Source organism: Monodelphis domestica, chromosome 1, assembly GCF_027887165.1.
Source record: "Monodelphis domestica isolate mMonDom1 chromosome 1, mMonDom1.pri, whole genome shotgun sequence".
In the NCBI taxonomy this organism is placed as follows: Eukaryota; Metazoa; Chordata; class Mammalia; order Didelphimorphia; family Didelphidae; genus Monodelphis; species Monodelphis domestica.
Genome location: NC_077227.1, coordinates 714,367,695 through 714,390,011, shown reverse-complemented (window position 1 = coordinate 714,390,011; position 22,317 = coordinate 714,367,695). Strand labels below are relative to the sequence as shown.

The window sequence follows — 22,317 nt, the reverse complement described above, 5'->3', positions numbered from 1 at the left end:
AATTGCATGTTGGCTATGGGAGAGGGGTGAGGAGAAGGAGAGGAAAAGAACATGAATAATGTAATCATGGGAAAATATTATAAATTAATCAATTAAATAAAATTATCTAAATAAAAATTAAATTTTTTCTCATAAAAAAACTGTGGGAACAGAAATGCAGAAGAAAAACATTTGCTTGATCACATGGTTCAATGGGGATATGATTAGGGATATAGATTCTAATAGATAACTAACCCTAGTACAAATATTAATAATATGGAAATACATCTTGATCAATGATAAATGTAAAACCTAGTGGAATTTGTCATTGACTCTGGGAGGGGTGAAGGGAGGAAGGGAGGGAAAACATGAATCATGTAATCATGGGGAAATAGCCTAAATCAATTAAATAAATAAATAATTAGGGGGGGGGAAGGGTAATGGACCAAATTTAATCTATGGAATTCAGTATAGAAAATTGTCTAATCCTGCATTTGGATTTATAAAGATCTACTATACTTTAAGTACAGAATGCGAGAGATATAGTTAGGCAAATGAAAAAGATCTGGGTGTTTAATGGCTTGCAAGCTCAGCATGAGTCATGGGCAGTGGCAACAGGCTGCTTCAGTCTTCAGTCAGCTGCATTTATAGTAGCATGGTGTCCAGAAGAATAAAGGAGATTAGCATCCCACTGTACTTTATGCTAGTCAGAACACACCTGGAATATTGTATTGAGTTGTAGGCACTGCATCTTCAGAAGGACATGGACCTCTGGGAGCCAATCTGGAGAAGGGTGAAAAAGATATTAAGGGAACTGAACTAAATGATTGAAGGAGCTGGGAATGTTCAGACTGAAGACATAAAAATTTTGGTGGAGGGGAGTCCTGGTATTCAATATTTGAAAAACTGGAATGCAAAAGAGAGATTCTATTTCCTTTTTCCTGGTCTCAGAGAATCACTAGGTGAAAGCTAGCAGAAGTAGATTCAGACTGAGTGCAGACAGAAATTCTCTAACAATTAGAGCTATCCTAAAGTGGAATCTTTTGTCTCAGTAATCAATGAGGTTCTCATCATTGAAGAGCTTCAAAAAGAGAAAGGGTAAAGAAACATGCATTTCTAGAGTGCCTGTGCTCAGCACTTTACGATGGTTATCTCAGTTGATCCTCACTACAACCTTGCTAAATTTGTTGTCTCTTTTGTGGTTCAAGAAACTGAGGCAAGCAGAGGTTATGTGATTTGCTCGGGATCACCCAGCTAGAAGTGTTTAAAGCTGTATTTGAATTCAAGAACCTGAGTGCAGGCCCAGCAGTCTATCCCCATGCCACCTAACTGCATCTACTAATATCTAGTATTTATATAGCATTTTAAGGTTTGCAAAGTTCTTTACAAATTCTATCTCAATGGCCTTGGGAAGTAAATGCTATTATTATCCCCATTTATAGTTGATAAAACTGAGGCAATGAGCAGTAGAGCGACTTGCCCAAGGCCACATAACTAGCAAGTTCCTACGGCTGGATTTGAATTCAGGTCTTCCTGAATCCAGGCCTGACACTCTATCCACTGTATCACCTAGCTGCTGATTCTGTGATCACTTATTGATGTTGTAAAGGAAATTGTTGCCCAGATATGACTCAGACATGATGACTGGAAATCTCTCAACTTCTGAGATTTGCCCCTTTCATGGCCTCCCCCTTTGTCCCTCCCTCCAAAAAAGTCATTAATTACTCCTCTGGGTCTTTCCATGAAAGAATATGGGTTTAGGAGGATGGAAGGGGAAAGGAAGTCCAGATCTATTACTCATTAATGACCAGATGTTAATAGCTTATGAATATTGCTTCTAGGAAATACTTCTGTTTTTCACTTGGCCGGAAGGATGTTTATCCCACACCTTTCATGATGCCCGGGAATGCTCTAGGAAATGGTATGCATATAGGCAGTCCATAAAAATTGCACAATGTCCATTTCATCATGCATACTTTGTATTCCTGAGAATTCTTCCTTGGGAACCTCACAACCATTTATGAATTGATAGACTCATGGAAGCTTTTTGCTCTTAGTTTATATGAGTTCTGGAAAGCAGATACTGGTATGCATACTAAAAAGTCATCTTTTTAAGCACTGAATTCTTATGTATGTCACGTTGGAGCCTGATAGACATATGTGATCTCAGTCTACATATTTTGGCAAACATTTAGCACTTGGTGGAGTCCTGGGAGAGATAGAAAAAACACGACTTGATCCTTACCCTCATCAGAGCTTATGCTATTTAAAGAAAGAACTAAAGAATAGGGGAAATGTTTAGAAACTGAAAGGTAAGTAGAAAATAGATTATGATTAGGGCACGTAGGTTGAATAGTGGATAGAGAGCCAGGCCTGGAGTCAGGATGTTCTGTGTTCAGATGTGGCCTTAGGTTAGGTTCTTCCTAGCTATGTGACCCTGGGTATGTCACTTAATCCTAGTTGTCTAACCCTTTGGAATCAATACTTAATATCCAGTCTAAAACAGAAGGTAAGGGGGCAGCTGGGTAGCTCAGTGGATTGAGAGCCAGGCCTAGAGAGAGGAGGTCCTAGGTTCAAATCTGGCCTCAGACACTTCTCAGCTGTGTGACCCTGGGCAAGTCACTTAGCCCCCACTGCCTAGCCCTTACCATTCTTCTACCTTGGAACCAATATTGATTGATTCCAAGATGGAAGGTAAGGGTTTTTAAAAAAAGGCAGAAGGTAAGATTGATTTTCTTTGATTTTAAGAAAAAATAAAATCATTTTTAAGAAAGATGATAGAGAATCTGGGAATCTAAAAGTAGTGATTAACACTTTTTTACTATCTTTTTTTCATAAAAGAAAAAAATTTCTCTTTGTAAATCTCCTTTAGCCTTCCAGATTTTCAGGTGGCAAGATTAGGCCCAAAGATTGAGTGGAAATGTTATGGTTTCTCTAAAGGAGTTGAGACTAAAACTCAGACCCGCTTTACTTACCTTTAAAAATCTGTGTCTTATATGCTTTATTTAACTGAAATGATTCAGAAGACTTGCCTTGTTTCCTCACAAATCTCGTTCTGTGACCCAATTAAACATAATTGTTACAGGCCAATTTGGTGGGTCCCATCTCTACCTCACCCTTCCCTGTTACAGAGAGAGCCTCCTGACTCGGTCAGCAAGCTAGAGATGTCTCCTCTAACTCAAAAGGGGCCAGTCCTGTCTTGCCATTTGGTGTGGTGCCTGAATGCCTGCCAGTCAGGAGACAGAGGAAACACTTCACCCTCAGCTTCCCTCCCCCCCACCCCCCTTTAGAATCCAGCTGCATTGACTTCCTTTCTGCTCCTCAAACATTAGACATCTGCTGGCCTCGTGCCTTTGCACTGGCTGGCTGGCCCTAGGCCTCAAATGTTCTTCTTTACCTTCACCTCTTGGCTTCTCTCATTTGTTTCGAGGCTCAGCTCAGTTCCACCTTCTGTTTGGAAGCCTTCCCAAGACCCCACAAGACCCTCTGAGGTCACTTCCCGTCCACTCTGCATGCATCTCCATGTACCTAGTTATTGGTCTATTGTCTCCACCATTAGAATATGAGCTCTTTGAGAGCTGGGACAATTCTAATTTTCTTCTGGTTATCAAATTGCCCCACTGAGAGACTCCTGGACCTGGGAACACAGGAAAAACCTGAGATGTTCACTAGCAGTATGACGCTGAGCAATTCCTGGGTCCTCATTAAATCTCAGTTTCCTCATCTGTAAAATGGGAAGAATAATAGTGCCTATCCCACAGGGTTGCTTTGAGGCTCCAGTGAGGTAACATGTAAAGTGCTTTATAAATTTATAGTGCTGTGTAGAAATGCTGGCTGTTATTATCAGTAGTAGCAGTGATGGTGGGAGTCTCTACAGTACCTGACTCATAGGAAAGAGCTTAGCAAATGCATTTTGATGGATTGATTTGGGGGAAAGTCCTGTCCAGGCCTTGCATCTTCATTTGAAACACTTTCCAACACTTCAGTTAGATTAGAAGGCTGAAGATGAATTCTCCCCAGATGGCATTTCAATAATCGTGAGACAATTAAAAAAATAAAGGGGCTCGCTCAAATGGGACCTACAACTCAGCAGCTTTGAGTGGTTGTCTTACTATCATTAATTCCTATGTAGCCCAGTGTGAATTAAAATTCTGAACACATCTCATAATTGTTTTATTCTCATTTTGGCATCATAGTACTTCAGTGCAACTTCTTGAGAAGTTTTATTTTGCTTTTGGCTGTGATCTGTGTTTTCACTTGAGTAAAATGCTGAAGAAAAGCCAACTGTGAGAAAGGTGAATGGATAGTTAACGGGAAAGAGAAAAAACTCCATCTAAGGCCTTCTGACTGTTTTAGATCAGAATTGGTGAGCAGCTATTGAAGGTGCAGGGGGAGAATCAGGGATCTCGTTCTGTCACCGACTAAAAGATCCTGCCACACTGCAGAGTCATCAGGTGTGTGCCTCATGGCCTGATGGCCAGTGTAGCCGTGTTCAGAAAAGATCATGAAATTGGCCACCGAGTGACTGTCCTTAGCAGCTTCATCCACTGAGGCAGAAAACGTGTGTAGTCTGTAGCAGTCAGGGGAGGACCTACCCAGAGAAAAACAAAGGCCCTGGAAGCATTGAAAGGAAGTGGGCAATCACGAGAGGCCTTCCAGATGAGGCCAAAACCCTGGTTAGGTACTAGTTAATTCTCTAATGGAATACTGTGGTTCCTGGCTGCCTCTGCTCACACTGTTAATATTCAGAACCTTTAGACGGTTAAAGAAGCTCATTGCTAATGGAGAAGAGACAGGAAAATATTAAATTACTGAGGAACTGGTCTGGATCCTGTGTTACTGTATAGGCTTTCTCCCCCTAGCAGAAGGCGCTGGATCAGGTACCCCCCTGTGGAGCTATAATCTTAAGTTTGGATTCTGACCTTTTATTACTATCAGAGTTCTTCCTTTCTAGTATCTACTCAGGAGCCCGTGAATACATTATTGGCCACTGCCAGGTCTCTTTGGGGACAAGTATGACACGTCACTAGCCCAGAGCAGCAAAAGCAAATCTCACAAGGGATGTTTGGGAGATTTGTGGAGTCCAGATACACAGGTTGAAAAAAGCCAGACCTCCTGGATCTGTCCTTGACCTAGAGGCTTCTGGACCTGTGACTGACCCACACCAGAGCACCAAATAAGCTAGGCACTGTGATGGGGGAGGAAAAGGGAATCCACAGCAACTGCTGGGAACAGTGCCCCAGATTGTACCCAGAACTTTTAAGAGTTTTTAGTCCTGTTCTTTCCCTTTGAGCTTCCAGCTGTAATAAATCCATTTAGTAAAATCCACTCATCAAGTCCTATTTGATTTATCTTCAAACACCATAAGGATATGACAAGAAAAGAATTCTCCTTGGCTCATAACCAGGGACCGAATGAGGAGAGTGGCATGATGTGTAGTGCCTCTCCTGAAGAGGCTGTGTTAAAGGATACCCAAACCAGCCCCTTCTTCTCCCACCCTTATTGTCTTTTACATACTGACTTAAAAACATGTTTTTCATCTGAATCTGTCCTACCCCCACCCCCTTTTCTATTCTTTACCCCTGGTTGCTTCTCTTGATTCTTCTGACTGTTCATCCCTTCAGGTGATCCCAGAGATAGGCAGAACTAGGGCAGCTGTTAAAATAGCACATCAGCATGAAGGAGGGAGGGTGGAAAATGGAGCAATGTGCAGTAACCACCAGATTTGGAGAAATCAGGTCTTAAAGGAGAAGCTTAATTTTTGGAGGTAGAAGTTGATATTGACACAGACTGTCTCATTTATGCAAATAAAATGGGGGGTGGGCAAAGCATGACACTTAGAAGTCCTACAGCAATTCCAGGGAGATCTTGGGCCACTAGTCCCTGTTATAACTCAGTTTCTCTCTCTGTCAGATGGGAATGAGCATCCAGCCCCATTCCTTTTCTTAGTTCTGAGAAATGCATTTAAATAGTCAAGAAAATGTGCTTGCTGAATACGTGTTAATATTGTTATCATCATTGCTGCTGCTATTGTTACTACTTCTAGACTCATTTAAATATTTTTAAGGAAAAAATATCTTGAAGTTCTGTGAAGCTTAGGCCTCAGTTCTTCGAGGTCAGAACCAGCATAGGACTCTTAAGCACTTCACCAGGGGAAAACTTCTTCAGCTGACAGGGAAGACATACATGCTGAAGGATAGGAGCCAGCTGAGCTCTCACAAATCTAATCCAATCAGAGGAAGAAAAATGTGGTTCTTACTACAAACAGGCGTCATCTTGTCCTCTCTTGGCCAGAAGTAACAACCCATCTTTGATAGAGCAAAACTACAAACAAGCTGGGGGGTGGGGGGTGCAGCTGGGTGGCTCAGTGGACTGAGAGCCAGGCCTAGAGATGGGAGGTCCTGGGTTCAAAACTGGCCTCAGACACTTCCCAGCTGTGTGACCCTGGGCAAGTCACTTAACCCCCATTGCCTGGCCCTTACCATTCTTCTGCCTTGGAGCCAATACACAGCATTGCTTCTAAGACGGAAGGTTATGGGTTTAAAAAAAAAACAAAACAAGCTGGGTTTCACAGAAGTCAGTTCATTTTAATAAATGTATTAAGTACCTCTTACGTACAATATAGTCTCTGAGATGAGGAGCATAAAGGATAAATTAGATAAAATATAATCATTGGAGTTTCTGGGTTCTTCTGGTTCTGACTTGATATCTTCCTAGCTTGAGCAGAGTACTAATATGTACTGCTTCTATTGTTTCATTTGAAAGCAAATGAAAGAAAAAGAAATTCCTCCATTGCATTTCTTTGTTTCCAACCTTGTACTAATTGGTAGTGGAAGACTGAAGTGACTCAGTGGAAACTTCAGACTCAGGAGACTTGGACCAGCAGTCATGTGCTGAGAAGGAAGTATTTTCATTTACACAGTTCAGTGGTATTTCTTGAGGTAACTCCTGCTATTCAGAAGAGGGATGAGTAGTAAGAATTTTAGTAGCACAATAACTTATATGCTGTCTTCCTTGCCAAGTAACAAGGTAGGCATCCCTGAGCCTTCATGGAGAAGAAAGAGTCTATGGTCAGAAGCTCTTAGGGAATGCTTTGAGTGTTCTGTCTTAAGCAACATTGGATATTTCTTAAATAGGGAGCCATTGCAACTTACTGAATAGGAAAATGGACTGGTCAGATAATTAGTCTTCTGAAAATTACTCTAGGGGAACAAGTAGGTGGCTTAGTGGATTGAGAGTGAGGCCTAGAGATGGGAGGCCCTGGGTTCAAATATGACCTCAGACACTTCCTAGCTTGTTACCCAGGGCAAGTCACTTCATCCCCATTGCCTAGCCCTTACTGCTCTTCTGCCTTAGAACCAATACACAGTATTGACTCTTAAGATGGAAGGTAAGGGTTTTTAAAGAAATAATAAAACTATTTCAGCAGCTGAATGGAAGATGGAGACAGTGAGACTAATTCAGGGGCTTTTGTAGTAGTCTAGGTAAAAAGGAGTAGTGGAGGGAAGGGAATCTAAACAAGAAATATTCTGACAAAGATTTGGCAATGGTTTGGCCATGTAGGATGTGTGAAAAGTCAGGGATGACACTATAAAGTGTCAGATGTGGATGACGAGGAGGATTGTGGTGCCTTCTTTAATAATAGAGAAGTTAGAAAGAAGGGAAAGTGTCTTCATAAATCATAAATCCCTTGTAAGTTTTAGATTTCCAGGGACTTATGAGAAATGAGTTTCTAAGGCCTAATGAAACTTCGTAGGAAATCCTAAAAGAAGCAAGGGATGTGTTCTTTTCATGGCCAATCACAGTGCTGAATTGAATACTTCTATTTAGAAAGCCAAGGTTTCTTTGTACTTACCTAGAGGTGATGGGTATAAATTACAACATAGGAAGCAGGTGAGATGTCATAACTTTGATTAACGTGGAACATGATTCATTGAGTTTGTGAAATACTTTTCTGTTGGAAGTTGATAAAGACATAAATACCCTGAGCCTGTACAGTCAAAGAACCAGACCACTGCTTAGTCACAGGGGTTAACGATGTCCTTGGGTTGGGGAGGAAGGGGAGGAAGGTAGGAAGCAGCCCTCAGAATCTGAAGTAAGAGTGCTAACTGATGATTTCTGCTTATAACTAGATGCTTCCTCCCCACCAAGCTTATCTGCATCTCTCCTCTCTGCCTAAGTTTGGTCAGGGGTTTGGGAGGTATTTCCTGGTTTAATTCAGGAGCTAATTATTCATTTCTGTTTTTTCAAGGTCTCCTAATTCCAAGGTCTCTGCCCTTCTCACCTTCCCCCAACCCCAATAAAAAAACAGAACTCATATCAGATATTTTGCTGTTGCTTGAAAAGCTTGACAAAAGAGTAGAAGCAAGGGGAGAGGCTGGGGAAGATGGATTTTAGCCAAGATGGGATGTTGAAATCAAGTACTGAATGAATGAACAAATGAATAAATTTAAATTCTCCCTGTGATGATGGTTAATTGAGTACCATAGTTAATGTGTACATCTTTGGCTTAAGGAAACACTTCTCAACATCTTTTTTCTCTTTTTCAGGTTTCAAGTGCCCCATTTGTTCTAAGTCTGTGGCTTCTGATGAGATGGAAATGCACTTTATAATGTGTTTGAGCAAACCACGTCTCTCCTACAATGGTAAGGAAGGGCTCAGTTTCTTTCCAAGATTTCTTCAGGCTTTGGCCTGTGAATCAACACAGCAGATTCCATAGGGCAGAGATGGGGAACCTATGACATGGGTGCCAAAGATGGCACACAGAGGCCCCCCCCACCCCCAGTTGGTTACTAGAAAGACAGAGGGACTGGGGCAGAGCTGCGCTCTTCCCCTCTCTACCTTTCACTTCACCCAGTAGCCCAATGGGAGTACATAGGGAGTCAGGTGGGTGGCTCAGAGGTGGCAGAGCTGGAAGGGAGTGGAGCACTTAGACCATCTCTTCTCTACACTCGCTGAGGACATTCCTCATTTCATCTGCCTAGCAGCCCAATGGGATCACTTTCTTCCTCTGGATCAGGATGTTCCCAAACTTAAGGCCTTCTGGCAGGAGTATTTGTGTAGAACCAAGAAAGTTATAGAGTTAACAAATCCCCCAGATTGATTCAGTTCCAAAGAGTTGCCAAAGAACCTGGCCATGAAATAGGGGAAAGGGAGAGAGAGCTGAAGTATGTGACCTTGACTGTGTTGGAGAAAAGGTAAAGAGATCAGTAGATGAAATGTTTTCTGATTCAGAATCACTCCCTCTCCTGCTGTTTAGTCTCAGGCCATTTTCTGCCCTTTCTCCAGGTCTTTTTGACATGAAAGCTTCAGTTAAAAATACTTCCATCCACACTTCTTGTGGCAACTGGTCTGGATCTAAGAATTCATTGCTAAGCAAAATTTGTGCCTCCTAGAAATATTGCACTTCCTAATCATGCTGCCAAATCAAAGGATGTCACAGGAGTTTTGCAACCTTAGAGCACAATTGGCAACATTGGAACATTGGGACTTTCCACATTCCATAGCTCAGTCCCCAAGATCAAAACCCCAAGTTACTTAATACCACATTTCTTATCCTCCAGTTTTTCTCTTTAGGGTTGAGGAAGGGGAGGAAAGGAGAAAGGAATCTCAGGCCTTTCTATGGTGCCCATGTTGGTACTGGGAAGGAGATTTAGTCCATCATCTGGACCACCTTACAGATGTTTGACATCTTCTGAAGGGAGGATGGAACTATAGAATGAGGAGATTTAAGAAGGGATTGTTGGCTTTGGTTTACATGGCATTCTGGAGACATTGTAACATGGGTACGGAAGGCTGGTCCTTAGTTTCATTTACCTTTGAGAAACAGAAGAAAAGGGCTGAACCGACTGCACCTAAACAGCAATTTGGGACCCTCCTGGGAAGTATGTGACAGTTTGAACAAACCTTACTAATGTTGCCTCTGATTTCAAGGTCACTGCTTGTTTTTCTTTCTCATCCTATGTTTGGTGAACTATATTTTGTACACCGGGGAATTTTTGCACCTTCTAAAATAGGGGAAAGGAAGTGGTCCTTAAGGGAGTGTGTATATTCTTAGACTTAGGTGGTATATTCTAGCTCTGGGACTTAAGTTTGCTTCTACCACATCTTGCTGGTATCAGCACCTATTCGTCTTCTTTTGGACCACCCTTAATGTGTCTGTTTAAGACTAAATTGCCTGGGCAAGATTATTACTCCTGTGTTGACACAGATGCATCCCATTTTTTCCTGTTCTTTGAAAATGGAGTGGATATTTAATGTGGATGTCAGTGCTTTCTGTTTCTCCTCATTGTTTACTATATTTAATATAGTGTTCTCCATCTGATAATTGGTCAAAGGTTATAAACAAGCATTTTTCCAAGGAAAAACCCAAGCTACCTTAATACACCAAATCACTAGTAAAAGGAGAAATGCAGATTAATTCTAAGGTTATATCCTCATACCCATCAGATTGGAAGAGATGATTAAAAAAAAAAGGAAACAAGAGAGGAGCTGCAGGAAAACAGGTCTATGAATGCACTATTGGTGGAGCTATGAGCTTGCTCCACTATTCTGGAAAGCAGTTTGGAACTATGCCCCAAAAGTTACTAAATTCAGAAAACCCTGTGACCCACTGATATCACTACTAAGTCAGCCCATTCCCCAAAGAGATCAAAGAAAGAGGCAAAGGACCCAAATGTACCAAAAATATTTATACCAACTCTTTGTAGGGGCAGAGAACCAAAAACTAAGGAGGTACCCATCAACTGGGGAACAACTGAACAAGTGATGGTACTGGAATGGGGTGAAGCAACACTTGTGCTGCAAGAAGGAATGAAGGGAAGATTGATATGAACTGATACAGGGTGAAGTAAACAGACCCCAAAGAGCATTGTTTCTTGACAGTGGTATTATAAAGGCAAACGGCTGTGAAGATTCTTTTTGGTTCAATAGCAAACTGTGATTTGAGTGATAGATTCAAGATACAGAATGAGACATATATTTCTGGAATGGCCAATGTGGGGATTTTCTGTGCTTGATGAAACCTATCAGTAGTAGTGATTTTAGCTTTGAATGGGGTAGAAAGAAGGAAGAAGTAAGGGAAAGAAAAAGGTTTCTTACCCACATCCCTTCTCAGTTTAACCTGGGAGAAGGGAGTAAGATTCTTGATGAGCCTTCACTCCTTGAAGCAAAGATCTGTATTCATATCTCTCCCAAGTTAATTTGCTGGCTGCATCTGGATGTGAGAGGACTTGTTATAGGCCAAACTGTCACCTATGTCCAAAAAACCAATAGATAAGTTTTGGGTAAAATCTTGGCTTAATTCTGGCCCCTGCTGATTATTTTCTTTCGGTACCAGAGAATGCCAGAGATGCTTTCTCTGTTCCATAAGAACAACTGCCTGCCATGTTCTTAATCTGTTGCCTTGTATGCCCTGTATTACCTGCCTGACTTGTCTATTCACATTCTCCCATGTCTTCTCAAACCTAGCTCTATCCCTTGATGTTCTAGTATTTTAGTAACATGGAAGCCAGAGAAGTGGGGTAAACAACAGGACAGATTTATTTTCTGAGGAATAGAATGTCATACAATACTTTTTAATAACATAATAACATAAAAGTTTCTTTTAAAACATATAAACAAGTGTTATGAAGATTTCTTGTTGTCTGGTTGTAACAGTGAGCTTTCTGTCAACCACTGTCTCTAGTGGTACAGCACAGAAGCAGCACAGGATGCAGGAAACCCTGGATGATAAAAGATCTGGTTTCTCACCGTTTGGTATTTGTTAGTCATGTGGCTTTCAGTAATTCACTTAGCTATTCTGATCCTCAGATTTCCTTTTCTATAGGTGATACCAAGGAAGGTAACAGTATGAAAGTTCTTTGTAATTTGTGAAGCTCTGTACCAATGAATAGAAGTCGTTCCAGTCCAAAGTCGATCCAAGATTCATCCTCTACTCTTCTTTTTTCCTGCCCTCCATATTCTGCACCATATCTTTATATGCTGTTGCCCTAATTCGGGTCCTTCTCACTTAGACTAGAGCAATTCCTCACTGGCTTTCCCACCTCCCCTCCAGAGACTCCAATCCATCCTGCACCTGGCAACTAAATTGTTAGTCCTGATATATGGATTTTGATCATGGCATTTCCTTACTCAAGAAGCTTCAGTGGCTCCTTTTTTGCCTCTATCCTTTAAAGCCCTTCACAATTGACTCCACATAGTCATTGTAGACTGATTTCACAGGGAACTTGTACATTGGAAAAAAGAGAATGGGAGGATACTATTCAAGGAGAAGGGTAGGTGTGATTGTATTAGGCAAAGCTTCATGCCATGCCTGGGTATTGTGAGGGTGGTGGGATACAGCCCATCTTCCCACCATTCTTGGGGTACAGCTGCAACTCACAACTTTGGAGACAGACTACTGCACCAGGTTACCTCTGAGGACCTTTAAAACTGCTAGTCACAAGAGTCTGTTGTTTCTAGACTATTTGTCTAACAGAAGCAATCTATTCTCTTTTTTTTAAATAGATATTTTATTTTTACCAATTACATGTAATAATAACAATTTCCCACATAAGTTTTCTGAAGTTATATGATCCAAATTGCTCCTTGCTCATTTCCCTCCCCTTCCTAGAGATGGTAAGCAACTTGATCTGGATTATACATGTATTATCATGCCATACATATTTCCATATTGTTCATTTTATAAGAGAATTATCATATAAAACTAAAGACCCAAATAAACTGAAGTAAAAATGGTATGCTTTGATCTGCATTCCAACTCCAACAGTTCTTTCTCTGGAGGTGGTCATAAGTCCTTTTGAATGGATCATTATTATATTGCTGAGAGAGTAGCAAAGTCTTTCACAGTTGATCATAATATATAATATTGCTATTATGTAAAATGTTCTTCTGGTTCTGCTTACTTCATTCTACATCATTTCATGTAGGTCTTTCCAGTTCTTTCTGAAATCATTCTGCTCATGATTTCTTACAGCACAGTATTCTATCACCATCATTTGCCACAATTTGTTCAGCCATATCCTAAGTGATAGACATCACCTTAATTTAGTTTAACAGAAGTGATCTGTATAAATAAAGTGGTTTGGCTTCAGAATGAGCAGGAGAACCCTAATTTTAGTGTAGAGTAAAGATAGAGACTGAGGCAACAGAGGTCACTGACTGCATTCAGGCTCTGCCTCTGCCATGGATGGTCTTTATGAACCTGAGCAGTCATCTTTACTTACTGCTATAAACAACACTTCTAAAATCCTGGGGTACAAAGGAAGGAGAAGGTTCTTGTCTAGGAGGTCCTTAAACCAAGAAAATCACAGGCCCAGCAAGAGCCTTATCAAACCCAGATATAAACAGAATGGATTTTGGGTTGATTACCTAATATTAATTAAGATCCCTTGGTGCATTGGTCAGAACACAAAATAATAATCCCTTCCCCCTTATGGTATACACTTTGTTAGAAAAGGGTTAAAGATAGACCGAAATAAGGGAATAGCTAGGGGGCTGGGAACACCACAATGGGTAGACCTCTGGGCCTGGAATCAGGATGATTTGGATTCAAATCCAGTCTCAGACACACATTAGCTATATGCCTTTGGACAAGTCATTTTATTTCTGACTGCCTCAAATTCTTTATCTGTAAAATGACTTTGTTATGAGGATCAAATGAGATAATATTTATAAAGTATTTTGCAAACCATAATGCCTTATATCAGTGCCACCTATTGTTGATATTATTGTACCCTCTTAAGCAAACTAAAAAAAAAAAACAAACACAAACTTAAATCTTTGTCTTTTCTTTTCCCACCCTTTTGGCCATTGGCCACTTGACAGTCTGCCATGGGGTACTATAGACATAGCATCCAGGAGAAATGTTAAATAGTGGTAAGGCCAGTAAATTGGGACCTATTGGCAGTATCTTAGGAAATAATCAAGAAAAAAATGGCTAGACCATCATGTTCATTTTTAAATTGAGAAAGGAAGACTTTGCCTCCAAGATCCATGATTAACACTCAGAGCCTTCAGGGATGCAGCACAGTAGCATTTAATGAAGGGTGGGAGGGGATCATCCCAGGTATATCCAGTAGGAATTGGAAAGTGTGTGACCCTGGGCAAGTCACTTAACCCCCATTGCCTAGCCCTTACTGCTCTTCTGTCTTAGAACAAGACAGAAGGTAAGGTTTTTTTTTTTAAAGATTGAAGATGGTGGTGATAGTGGGGGTGGGGGTGGGGGTGATGCCTACTCTGAACCTTGAAAAACTCTGAAAAATCAGCAGCAAGACAGTTAATTATCATCTTAAAAAAGCCCCTATATTCCCTTGTAACCCTAGGCATACCTAGGGAGAAAATAGGCTCATTGATTTTATTTCTGTAACTGTAAAATGAAAGAATGATCCCTACAAGTCCCTTGATTGCTAACATTCCTTGATTGGATAATATTGCATATAATCATTCAACAAGCATTTATTAAATACTATGTTTTAGACAAAAGCCGTTCCTGCCCTCAAGGAGCTGGAACTCGAGTAGGGCAGAGAAAAATGTAAATAACTAGATACCTACAAGAGAGGAAAAGAAAGAGAGAAGACCAGCCAGCTGCATTAGAGATTGGAGGGTCATAGTAAGCACCAAGAGTTTATGAACCAAGAAGTAGAATACTTATGGATGGTGATGACATCATCATCCTCATAGCTAACATTTCTATAGTCCTTACTCTGTGTTAGCCACTGTGCTAAATAAACACTTTTACATTTATCTCATTTGCTCTCATAACAACCCTGGGAGATAGGTGCTATTGTTATCCCCGTTGTGTAGATGAGGAAACTGAGGCAAATTCTTTTAGAACTAGGAAATTAAGGTATTTGAGGAAGAATTAGTATTATTTATTTTGAAGTTCCCTGCTATGTGTGATAGAGAGGTGAGGGGAGAAACACTGTTAGCCAAGCATTGTACTTATTGAAGAAGTAAAGAGAATGCTTAGAGGTCAATAGATAATAACACCAAGATCTGGAATGGATGAAAAATTTGGGTAGTGCAAACCTTGAAGAAGGAGAAATGGCTTAAGAAAGGAGGTGGTAGAGGGAAAGCGAAGAAGTGTCAATGAGGAGCAAGGAGTATACTAACTCCCCCATTGGTAAGTTCTAGCACGGGAAAGCATGGTGGGTCAGAAAAGGCATCACCAAGAAGGAATCATGTCTCTGTGAGGGCCAGGTGGAAGGAGGGTAAAAAGGTTAGGATGCAAGGAAATTTGAGTTATGGAGCAGACATTCCAGAGAGCACAGGGCAGGAATGTGGGAGGAGGAGCAATGTGGATTTGGAGCAGGACACTAGGGAGGGAGCAGATACTTGAGGATGGGGAATGGGTTTGTTTATTGGCAGCTGGGGGATTAGAATAACTTCGCTGGGGAGAGCACATTAAGCTGGAGAGAGTGTCAGAGATTGGAAAGACTTGTGGATATTTGATAAGAGTTTGAAGGGAGGTTCTGTGGTTACGTGTGTGTAAACCCATTAAGACTACTCAGCAGTAAGACAGAGGTTTTATGGAAGCTAGTAGAGAAAAGATCTAGTAGCTGAGGGTGCAGAGAAATCAGGCACAATTGAGACAGAATAAGGGCCTTTGAACTTGACAATTAAGAGATTGTCAGAAAGAAAATAGAGTATTGTTAAGACTGAAGTAAGCAGGTAATAAGACAGTACCTTGAAGGATTTCAGAGACAGAAAAACAAACAATAAAATAATTAATATTTATATAGTTCTTTAAGGTTTACAGAGTACTTTGATCTTCTCTGTAACCCTGGAAGTAGGTACTATTATTATACAAATTTTATGAATAGGGACACTGAGGCAGGCATTGGTCACTTGGCTAGTAAGTGGCTGAAGTTGGATTGGAACTCGGGATTTTTCTGACTATAGGGCCAGTATTATTTCCTGTGCTTCCTGCTTCCTCTGGGAGAGGCTTTTTAAAGGCAGAGTTGACTTTACAATGCTTGTAGACTATAAGTAGAGAGCCAGTAGATAGATATTGAACATAAAAGAGAAAAGGAATGAACATTCAGACAAGCTCCTAGGGAAGTCAGAAGGGGAAGCACAGACAAACAATACAATTTGGGAAAAAACATGTGAAATGTGTTTTTGTTTTTTTAAGTAAACAGTATGGAATGGAGATTAAGGATTACATATACAATACTTATGTTTTAAGAATATGTATAATGATTATGTTTGTGCTTTTAAAAGGCAAGAGCACAGGATTAGGGGCACAAATGTAAAAAGTTGGCCTTGTCAAGAAAAAGGTCCACTTCCTTAAAAACGGGAACAAAAGTGACAGTGACTGGAAATAGAGAGGATTTGAAGGCATGGAATAAGAGGAATGAAGGAGTTTATGAGGATAGCCCTGATTGTTTCAGCAAAGGAGGAAACAATCTGCTTACAGAGAGGTGGGATAGATTGGGGCCTATAGACAAGGTTTGGAACAGCTTCCCCCAGAGGACTGGGACAGGAAATCAATCCAGAGTGCATTCAAGTATTGTCCTGTTGCTGAGAACCTGGTTGTATAGTGAACCTGGCCAACATGGTTGTATTACTTCCTCCAGCAGCCTGAAAGTAGGATTTAAGGAATTCAAGGATAGAGGTCAGTCCAGGTAGAGTTGAACTCTGCTTAGTTCTGAGGGGAACAAAGTGATGGCAGAACAAGGGGGAAAAGAAGAGAATGAGTAAAGCCTTTGAGAAAGATGGACATAGTGAAATCATGGCCAAAGAGAAGAAAGCAATTAGAGAGAAACCATGACTTAGGAGAGGCTGAGGTGGGGGTAAAGATCTATAGCATGGGAATCACAGAGCTTGACAACTGAGAGGCCAGGCTGTTATGGGAAGATATCAGAATGTCTGCCAAAGGGACAGCTAGATGCTCAGTGGATAGAGAGCCAAGCTTGGAGTTGGGAGGGTCAGATCTGGCCTCAGACACTTCATAGTTGTATGACCCTGGGCAAGTCACTTAATGCCAATTGTTTAGCCTTTACTAATTTTCTGCCTTGGAACTGATACATAGTATTAATTCTAACAGATGGAAGGTAAAGGTTTATATATATACACATACATATATTGTAGTCCTCTATATGATGAAGGGATTGGGATGGAGAGGGAAGGCTACCAGAAATTGAATTCCTTGACAAAAAGAGGGAGGCTGATAGATGACTGCAGCAAAGATCCGGGTGATACAGATGGATGGCATGAACCTCAGAGGAGTTGAAAGAGATTGCAGAAGTTGGGGGGGAAAGACTGAAGTACTGATTCAGGTTTGTGTTTTTTGGCATTAGATCATCAAGAATCATTAAAGCAAGCAAGGGAGGACCTGATTTATATGTCCAGAAAAAAACCTTTGCTTCCTTCACTGGAGCATCAAAGAATAGGTTTCTTTTTTTAATTTGTGCTGTTCCTGTTCCCTGTTTTGCATCTATTTTTATTTCATTGTATTTGATTCATATGTTGTCTTTATATCACCCATCTTAGAATGTAAGCTCTTGGAAGCCAGGGTATGGTTAGCTTGCTTATTATAGTGCCTACTAGTCTATATTTGGGTGCTTACTAATTGTTACTGGTTGCTGCTACAGCTGCAGGCAGTCTGATTTCATGGCTGGTGTCAGGGTACCCTGCTGAAACAAGTTGTTTACCAAGCCCAGTGGGGCTGCTCCAGTTTGGAGGTTACAGATTTACTTGGTCTGAGTGACTGAGAAGTGGGAGGAAGATCTGCAGGCATCCATCTACAGAAAATGGTCCTGGTTGCAATTCACTGGACCTGGACTGAATTGACTGTATTGTACCTCCCAGGCCTGGAATGCAGTGAGTCTGATGACAGTGTTGACTGTGGAATGAATATATATGATCTCCAAGCCCCTCTTCTCTCTACCCACCGGGGCAGGGTCATGCTGAGGATAGAGACCGTAATCTAGGCCAGTTGTCAGTGCCAGAAACACAGTGGTACTACACCTTCCCCATCACATGGGAACCTGGGCAGCCAAATCCTCTGCATACTGACAGTGGAAAGTCTGGGAGCAAAGTTGGGAAATCAGGTCAGAGGGAGGAGACTGTCTCTGTATCACCCGCTAGGGCTTTCAACCCCCGGCTACCTACCACTGTTCTTCTCAGTAAATTATGGCAGAAATTTTTAATTGTCATCAGACCCGAAGGAAATGTGCATTTCTGCTCCCAGCTGCTGATTGAAAAAGCAGAATGGCAATCTCCTTTTCCAGCTGAAGAATTTCATTACTTCATTGGCAGAAAGATGATGTGCGTGTTGGGATTTCTTTTTTCCTCCTGGAATGGCTCATGCCAATGGTCTCATGGGGTGGGGAGTGGGGGTGATCTTTGGCCAGAGATCCCCATAGCCCCTGCTGTTCAACCATTTCCCCCCTAGAAATCAGCCAGGAATAACTGTGGATTCCCTGCCATCTGGTCCATTTCCTCTCCTCCAAACCAGGCTTCTCCAAGGTAATTTTGAGCTTGGCTCCACCTCCAGCCCAGGGAAGGGAGGCCACCTGCTGAAGGTGTAGGGAAGGCTTGCTTGGTTCCCAGGGGCAGGGAGAGGTTGCTTTGTTTGCCAACCAATGACTCTTCCAGAAGCATGATCCAGGAGCATGGTCAACAACTCTGCTCCTCTCAGTTAGGAGAGAGGCATTAAAGATGGTTAGGAACATCCTTTCTGTCTTCCCTCACCTCCCTAAGATAAGTGAAATAACTGGCTGGCTTGGGCTGAACTCCTGAAAGCTAATTGACCATCTGGATAGTAGAACAATCAACAGCCATCTGGTCCCACCAGATAGAGCAGCCCCAGTCGGGCTAGACTGACAGCTCTAAGTTGGCACATTGGCTAGTGATTGCATCCTTAAGGCAAAGGATCCAAGGGGTGAATTTTTTATTATTATCTCTCACCTCCCTGTTCTCCCCCAAGAAATTGCTACCCTATTTTTATTTCCTCTCCATTTTTTAACCTGTAATTTCTGTCTTAGTAACAACTCGGATAAAACAGAAAGGCAATGGCTAGGCAAAGGGGTTAAGTGACTTGCCCATGGTCACACAAGTAGGAAGTGTCTGAGGTCAGATTTGGGCCCAGGTCCTCGACTCTAGTCCTAGTAACTATCCACAGAACCACCTGGCTGTATAGCCCTCATCATCATTTTTTAATGGTCACCATGTGTAGGATACTGTTCTAAGTCTTGGAGACAAAAAATGTGGAATAATAACCGCCAGCATTTATATAAATATATATATATATATATTTGCAAACTTACAGTTTGCAAAGCACTTGACAGATCTTAGCCCTACAACAACCCCAAGAGGTGGGTGCTGTTATAATCCCATTTTACAGATGAGGAAACTGAAGCAGACAGAGGTGAAGTGACTTGTCCAGAGTCACAGTTAGTGTCTGAGGTAGGATTTGAATTGAGATTCCAGAACTCCAGATCCATCCACTGCAACACTGTCCTCTGACCATTCTGGCAAGGAGAAAGTCCACTTGATATGAGAACACGGAGAAGTTGGTGGAAATTATCTGAGTGATGTGAGATGAGGAAGAAGGGAGAAGAGGGAGCTCCCAGGTGAGCTACAGGATCTCAAGAAATCGGGTATAACAAAACTCCACCATGGGGAGTTTGGATTTTTTTAACCCTTTACCTTCTATCTTATACGCAATACTCAGTGTTGGTAGAAGAATGGTAAAGACCAGGCAGTTAGGGCCAAATGTCTGAGGCCAGATTTGAATGGAGGACCTCCTGCCTATAGCTCAGCCTGACCCTCAATCCACTGAGCCACCTAGCTGCTCCTCCCCCACCTTCAAGGGAGTTTTAGCAACTATGAACCTGGAAGCTCCTGGGAATGGCAATAGAAGCTTTTATACAAATTCGTTCAGTCCCAGTGCTGGGCTTGCCCATCTTCTGACTAAAAGCCAGATGGGGAGCTTTGGTCCCTTTGATACAGACTCATGTTATTTCATGGAAGCTCCAAACTTCCACCTTTTCCCTGTGGGGTTTAGTCTATCCCTTGTGTTTTCTATCAATCAGTGACCTCCCAGGATACCTTTCTTCTTCCCTGTTCCACCCACCAACCTTCCCTACTCATGAAAAGGAAAAAGACAGTTAATAAAAACTGCTCGTGTCCTCCATCCCCCACATTGCCCTTTCCCGAGTGTTAGAAGGAAGGTAAATTTCCCCACCTCTTCTCTTAACCCAAGCCAAAATTACTGACAATCATACCTTTATACAAAGTGGTGTCATTTATTAGTGGGCCCTCCTCCTCATTGCAGACCTCCCTAATGAACTCACTGGCCTCCCCTCAGTGGCTCCTCCTCAAATATGCATGGACTCCCCTCTGCCCATCCTCTCAGCTAAGTTTGTCTCCAATTTTACTGAAAAATGGAGGCCATTGGCCACGAGCTCCCTCTTTTCCTCCTTGCCTCACAGCACTCAGATGCCTTTAGTCACTGTCTTCTCTTCCACCAGAGAGGGAGACCTCCTTGCCTGGCCAAACCTCTCTACCCTACACAAGCCTGTCTAATGCAGATTCTCCCGTCATCCCCGCTCTCTCACTAATCTTCAATTTTTCCCTGTCTCTACCAGCTTCTTCCCAGCTACTTACAAATGTGCCTGCATCTCCGCCATCCTCCAAAGAAATCCTCTCCTGACCTGTCCATCTGACTATCCAGTATCACCCACCTCTCCTCCCTTTTTTGACTGAACCCTTTAGGAAGACTGACTACAATCAGGGCCTCCCCTCCTTTATTCTTACTCTCTTCTTAATCCTCTAGTCTGGCTTCTGACCTCATCCCAGGAACACCATTCTCTGACAGTGACCAGAGATCTCTTAATTACCAAATCCAATAGCTTTTTCTCAACCCCCGCCGACCTGTCTCCACCCTGTACCGATGCCCATCACCCCCTCCTTGCTACTTTCCTCCTCCTAGGTTTCTGTGGCCTAACTCTCTCCTGGTTCTTCTCTGGTTCGCTCCTCCTTTGGACCCTTGGTTGGCTCCTTGTCCAGGCTGCCCTCACTGTATATAAGGCTGCTGGGTGCCCCTATCGCTACTGTCACTCAGCGATCTCATTATCTCCCATGGAGTCTGTCATCTCTTTGCAGACGATTCTCAGCCCCCAGAGTCTTTCTGCCAACCTGCTGCAGTGGCAATGCCCCCATGCCCCCTGGCTCTTCCACCTGTCTTCTTCCCAGCGTTCTCCACTTTCCCATGATCTTTCCCTCTGCCGTCCTTAGCACAGTGAGCGCCGTGTAATAAATGCTTGTCAACAGGCTGCTCTGCTATATGTGTTTTGTGTGGATCTAGTTGTTTCTGCCTCCCTATATAATATATGCTCCTTGAGAGTGGAGACTGCCACATAATAAAAGTTTGTTAACTAAACACCCTCTCTGGAAGGATCTGAAATTCTTTCAGTGAGGTATAGGATTACTAATAAGAACTAAGTCTTTTTGGTAAGGGCTGGGCACTGAGGGTTAAGTCACTTGCCCAGGGTCTCATAACAAAGAAGTGCCTAAGGCCACATTTGAACCCAGAATCCCCTGTCTCCAGACCTGGCTCTATCCACTGAGCAACCCAGCTGCCCCCAAGAACTAAGCCTTCTTTAAACCAGGGAAATGTATATTTAACAATAAAATCGAAGTTTTAAAATAGAGAAATGGAGCTTTTAATCTGTGGAACTATTTCTGGTTGCAGTGAATGATATACTCTGGCTTGACTAGAGAGATACTAGGGGAACCTAAAGGTGCCTATTTGTAATGGAGATAGAGATACTTCTGAGAGATAGAGAAATACCATTAGAGAGAGATATTCTGGGGTTGCCTATTGATCACTACTGATGGCTAATAGATCAATATTTTTCCTACCCTCCTCCTCCCTCAATACCACCCTTCTGAAATTCTTTTGGCTTCGCCCCTCCCCCTTGAGTGGACTCTGAGGTTTATGAGGAAACACTCTTTTCTCTTCCTTTCTCAAGTAAGGGGGTGTATTGGGAACAACAGGATGGAGGACTGCGGTAAGATGAGGTGATAGGGATGAGGGTTTCCCTAATCTGTAAGGAGGGATAGGAGGATTTTAGGAAATGTCAGTCCTGTCACAACTGTGACACAAAAGTCTGTCAAGGAGATGGAGGACAACTGTTTAATCTTCTTTCTTTCTTCAAATTAAAATCTCACATATACAATCAGTTCTTCAGATTCAACTACCACCATCAGCCACACAAAGCCTTCTTCTTGCCTCCTGTCTCCAAAGCCAAGAGTCTTCAGCCTAGGACGGAAGCCAACAGGGTCCCGTTCAGAGCTTCTTCCCTCTTCAGCCTGGCTTGCCTCCAA

At 42.1% G+C, this 22,317-nt stretch overlaps 1 protein-coding gene across 4 annotated transcripts in view; it reads left to right on the top strand.

Annotated features, from left to right (window-relative positions):
- ZNRF1 (zinc and ring finger 1) overlaps positions 1 to 22,317 on the top strand; it is an 89,231-nt gene that overhangs the window by 57,827 nt on the left and 9,087 nt on the right. For all 4 annotated transcript variants that reach the window (XM_007477501.3, XM_007477500.3, XM_001362310.4 and 1 more), the window contains exon 2: positions 8,529 to 8,624. In XM_007477501.3, the coding sequence (XP_007477563.1) occupies positions 8,529 to 8,624 (96 nt within the window). The remainder of the gene's footprint in view (positions 1 to 8,528; positions 8,625 to 22,317) is intronic.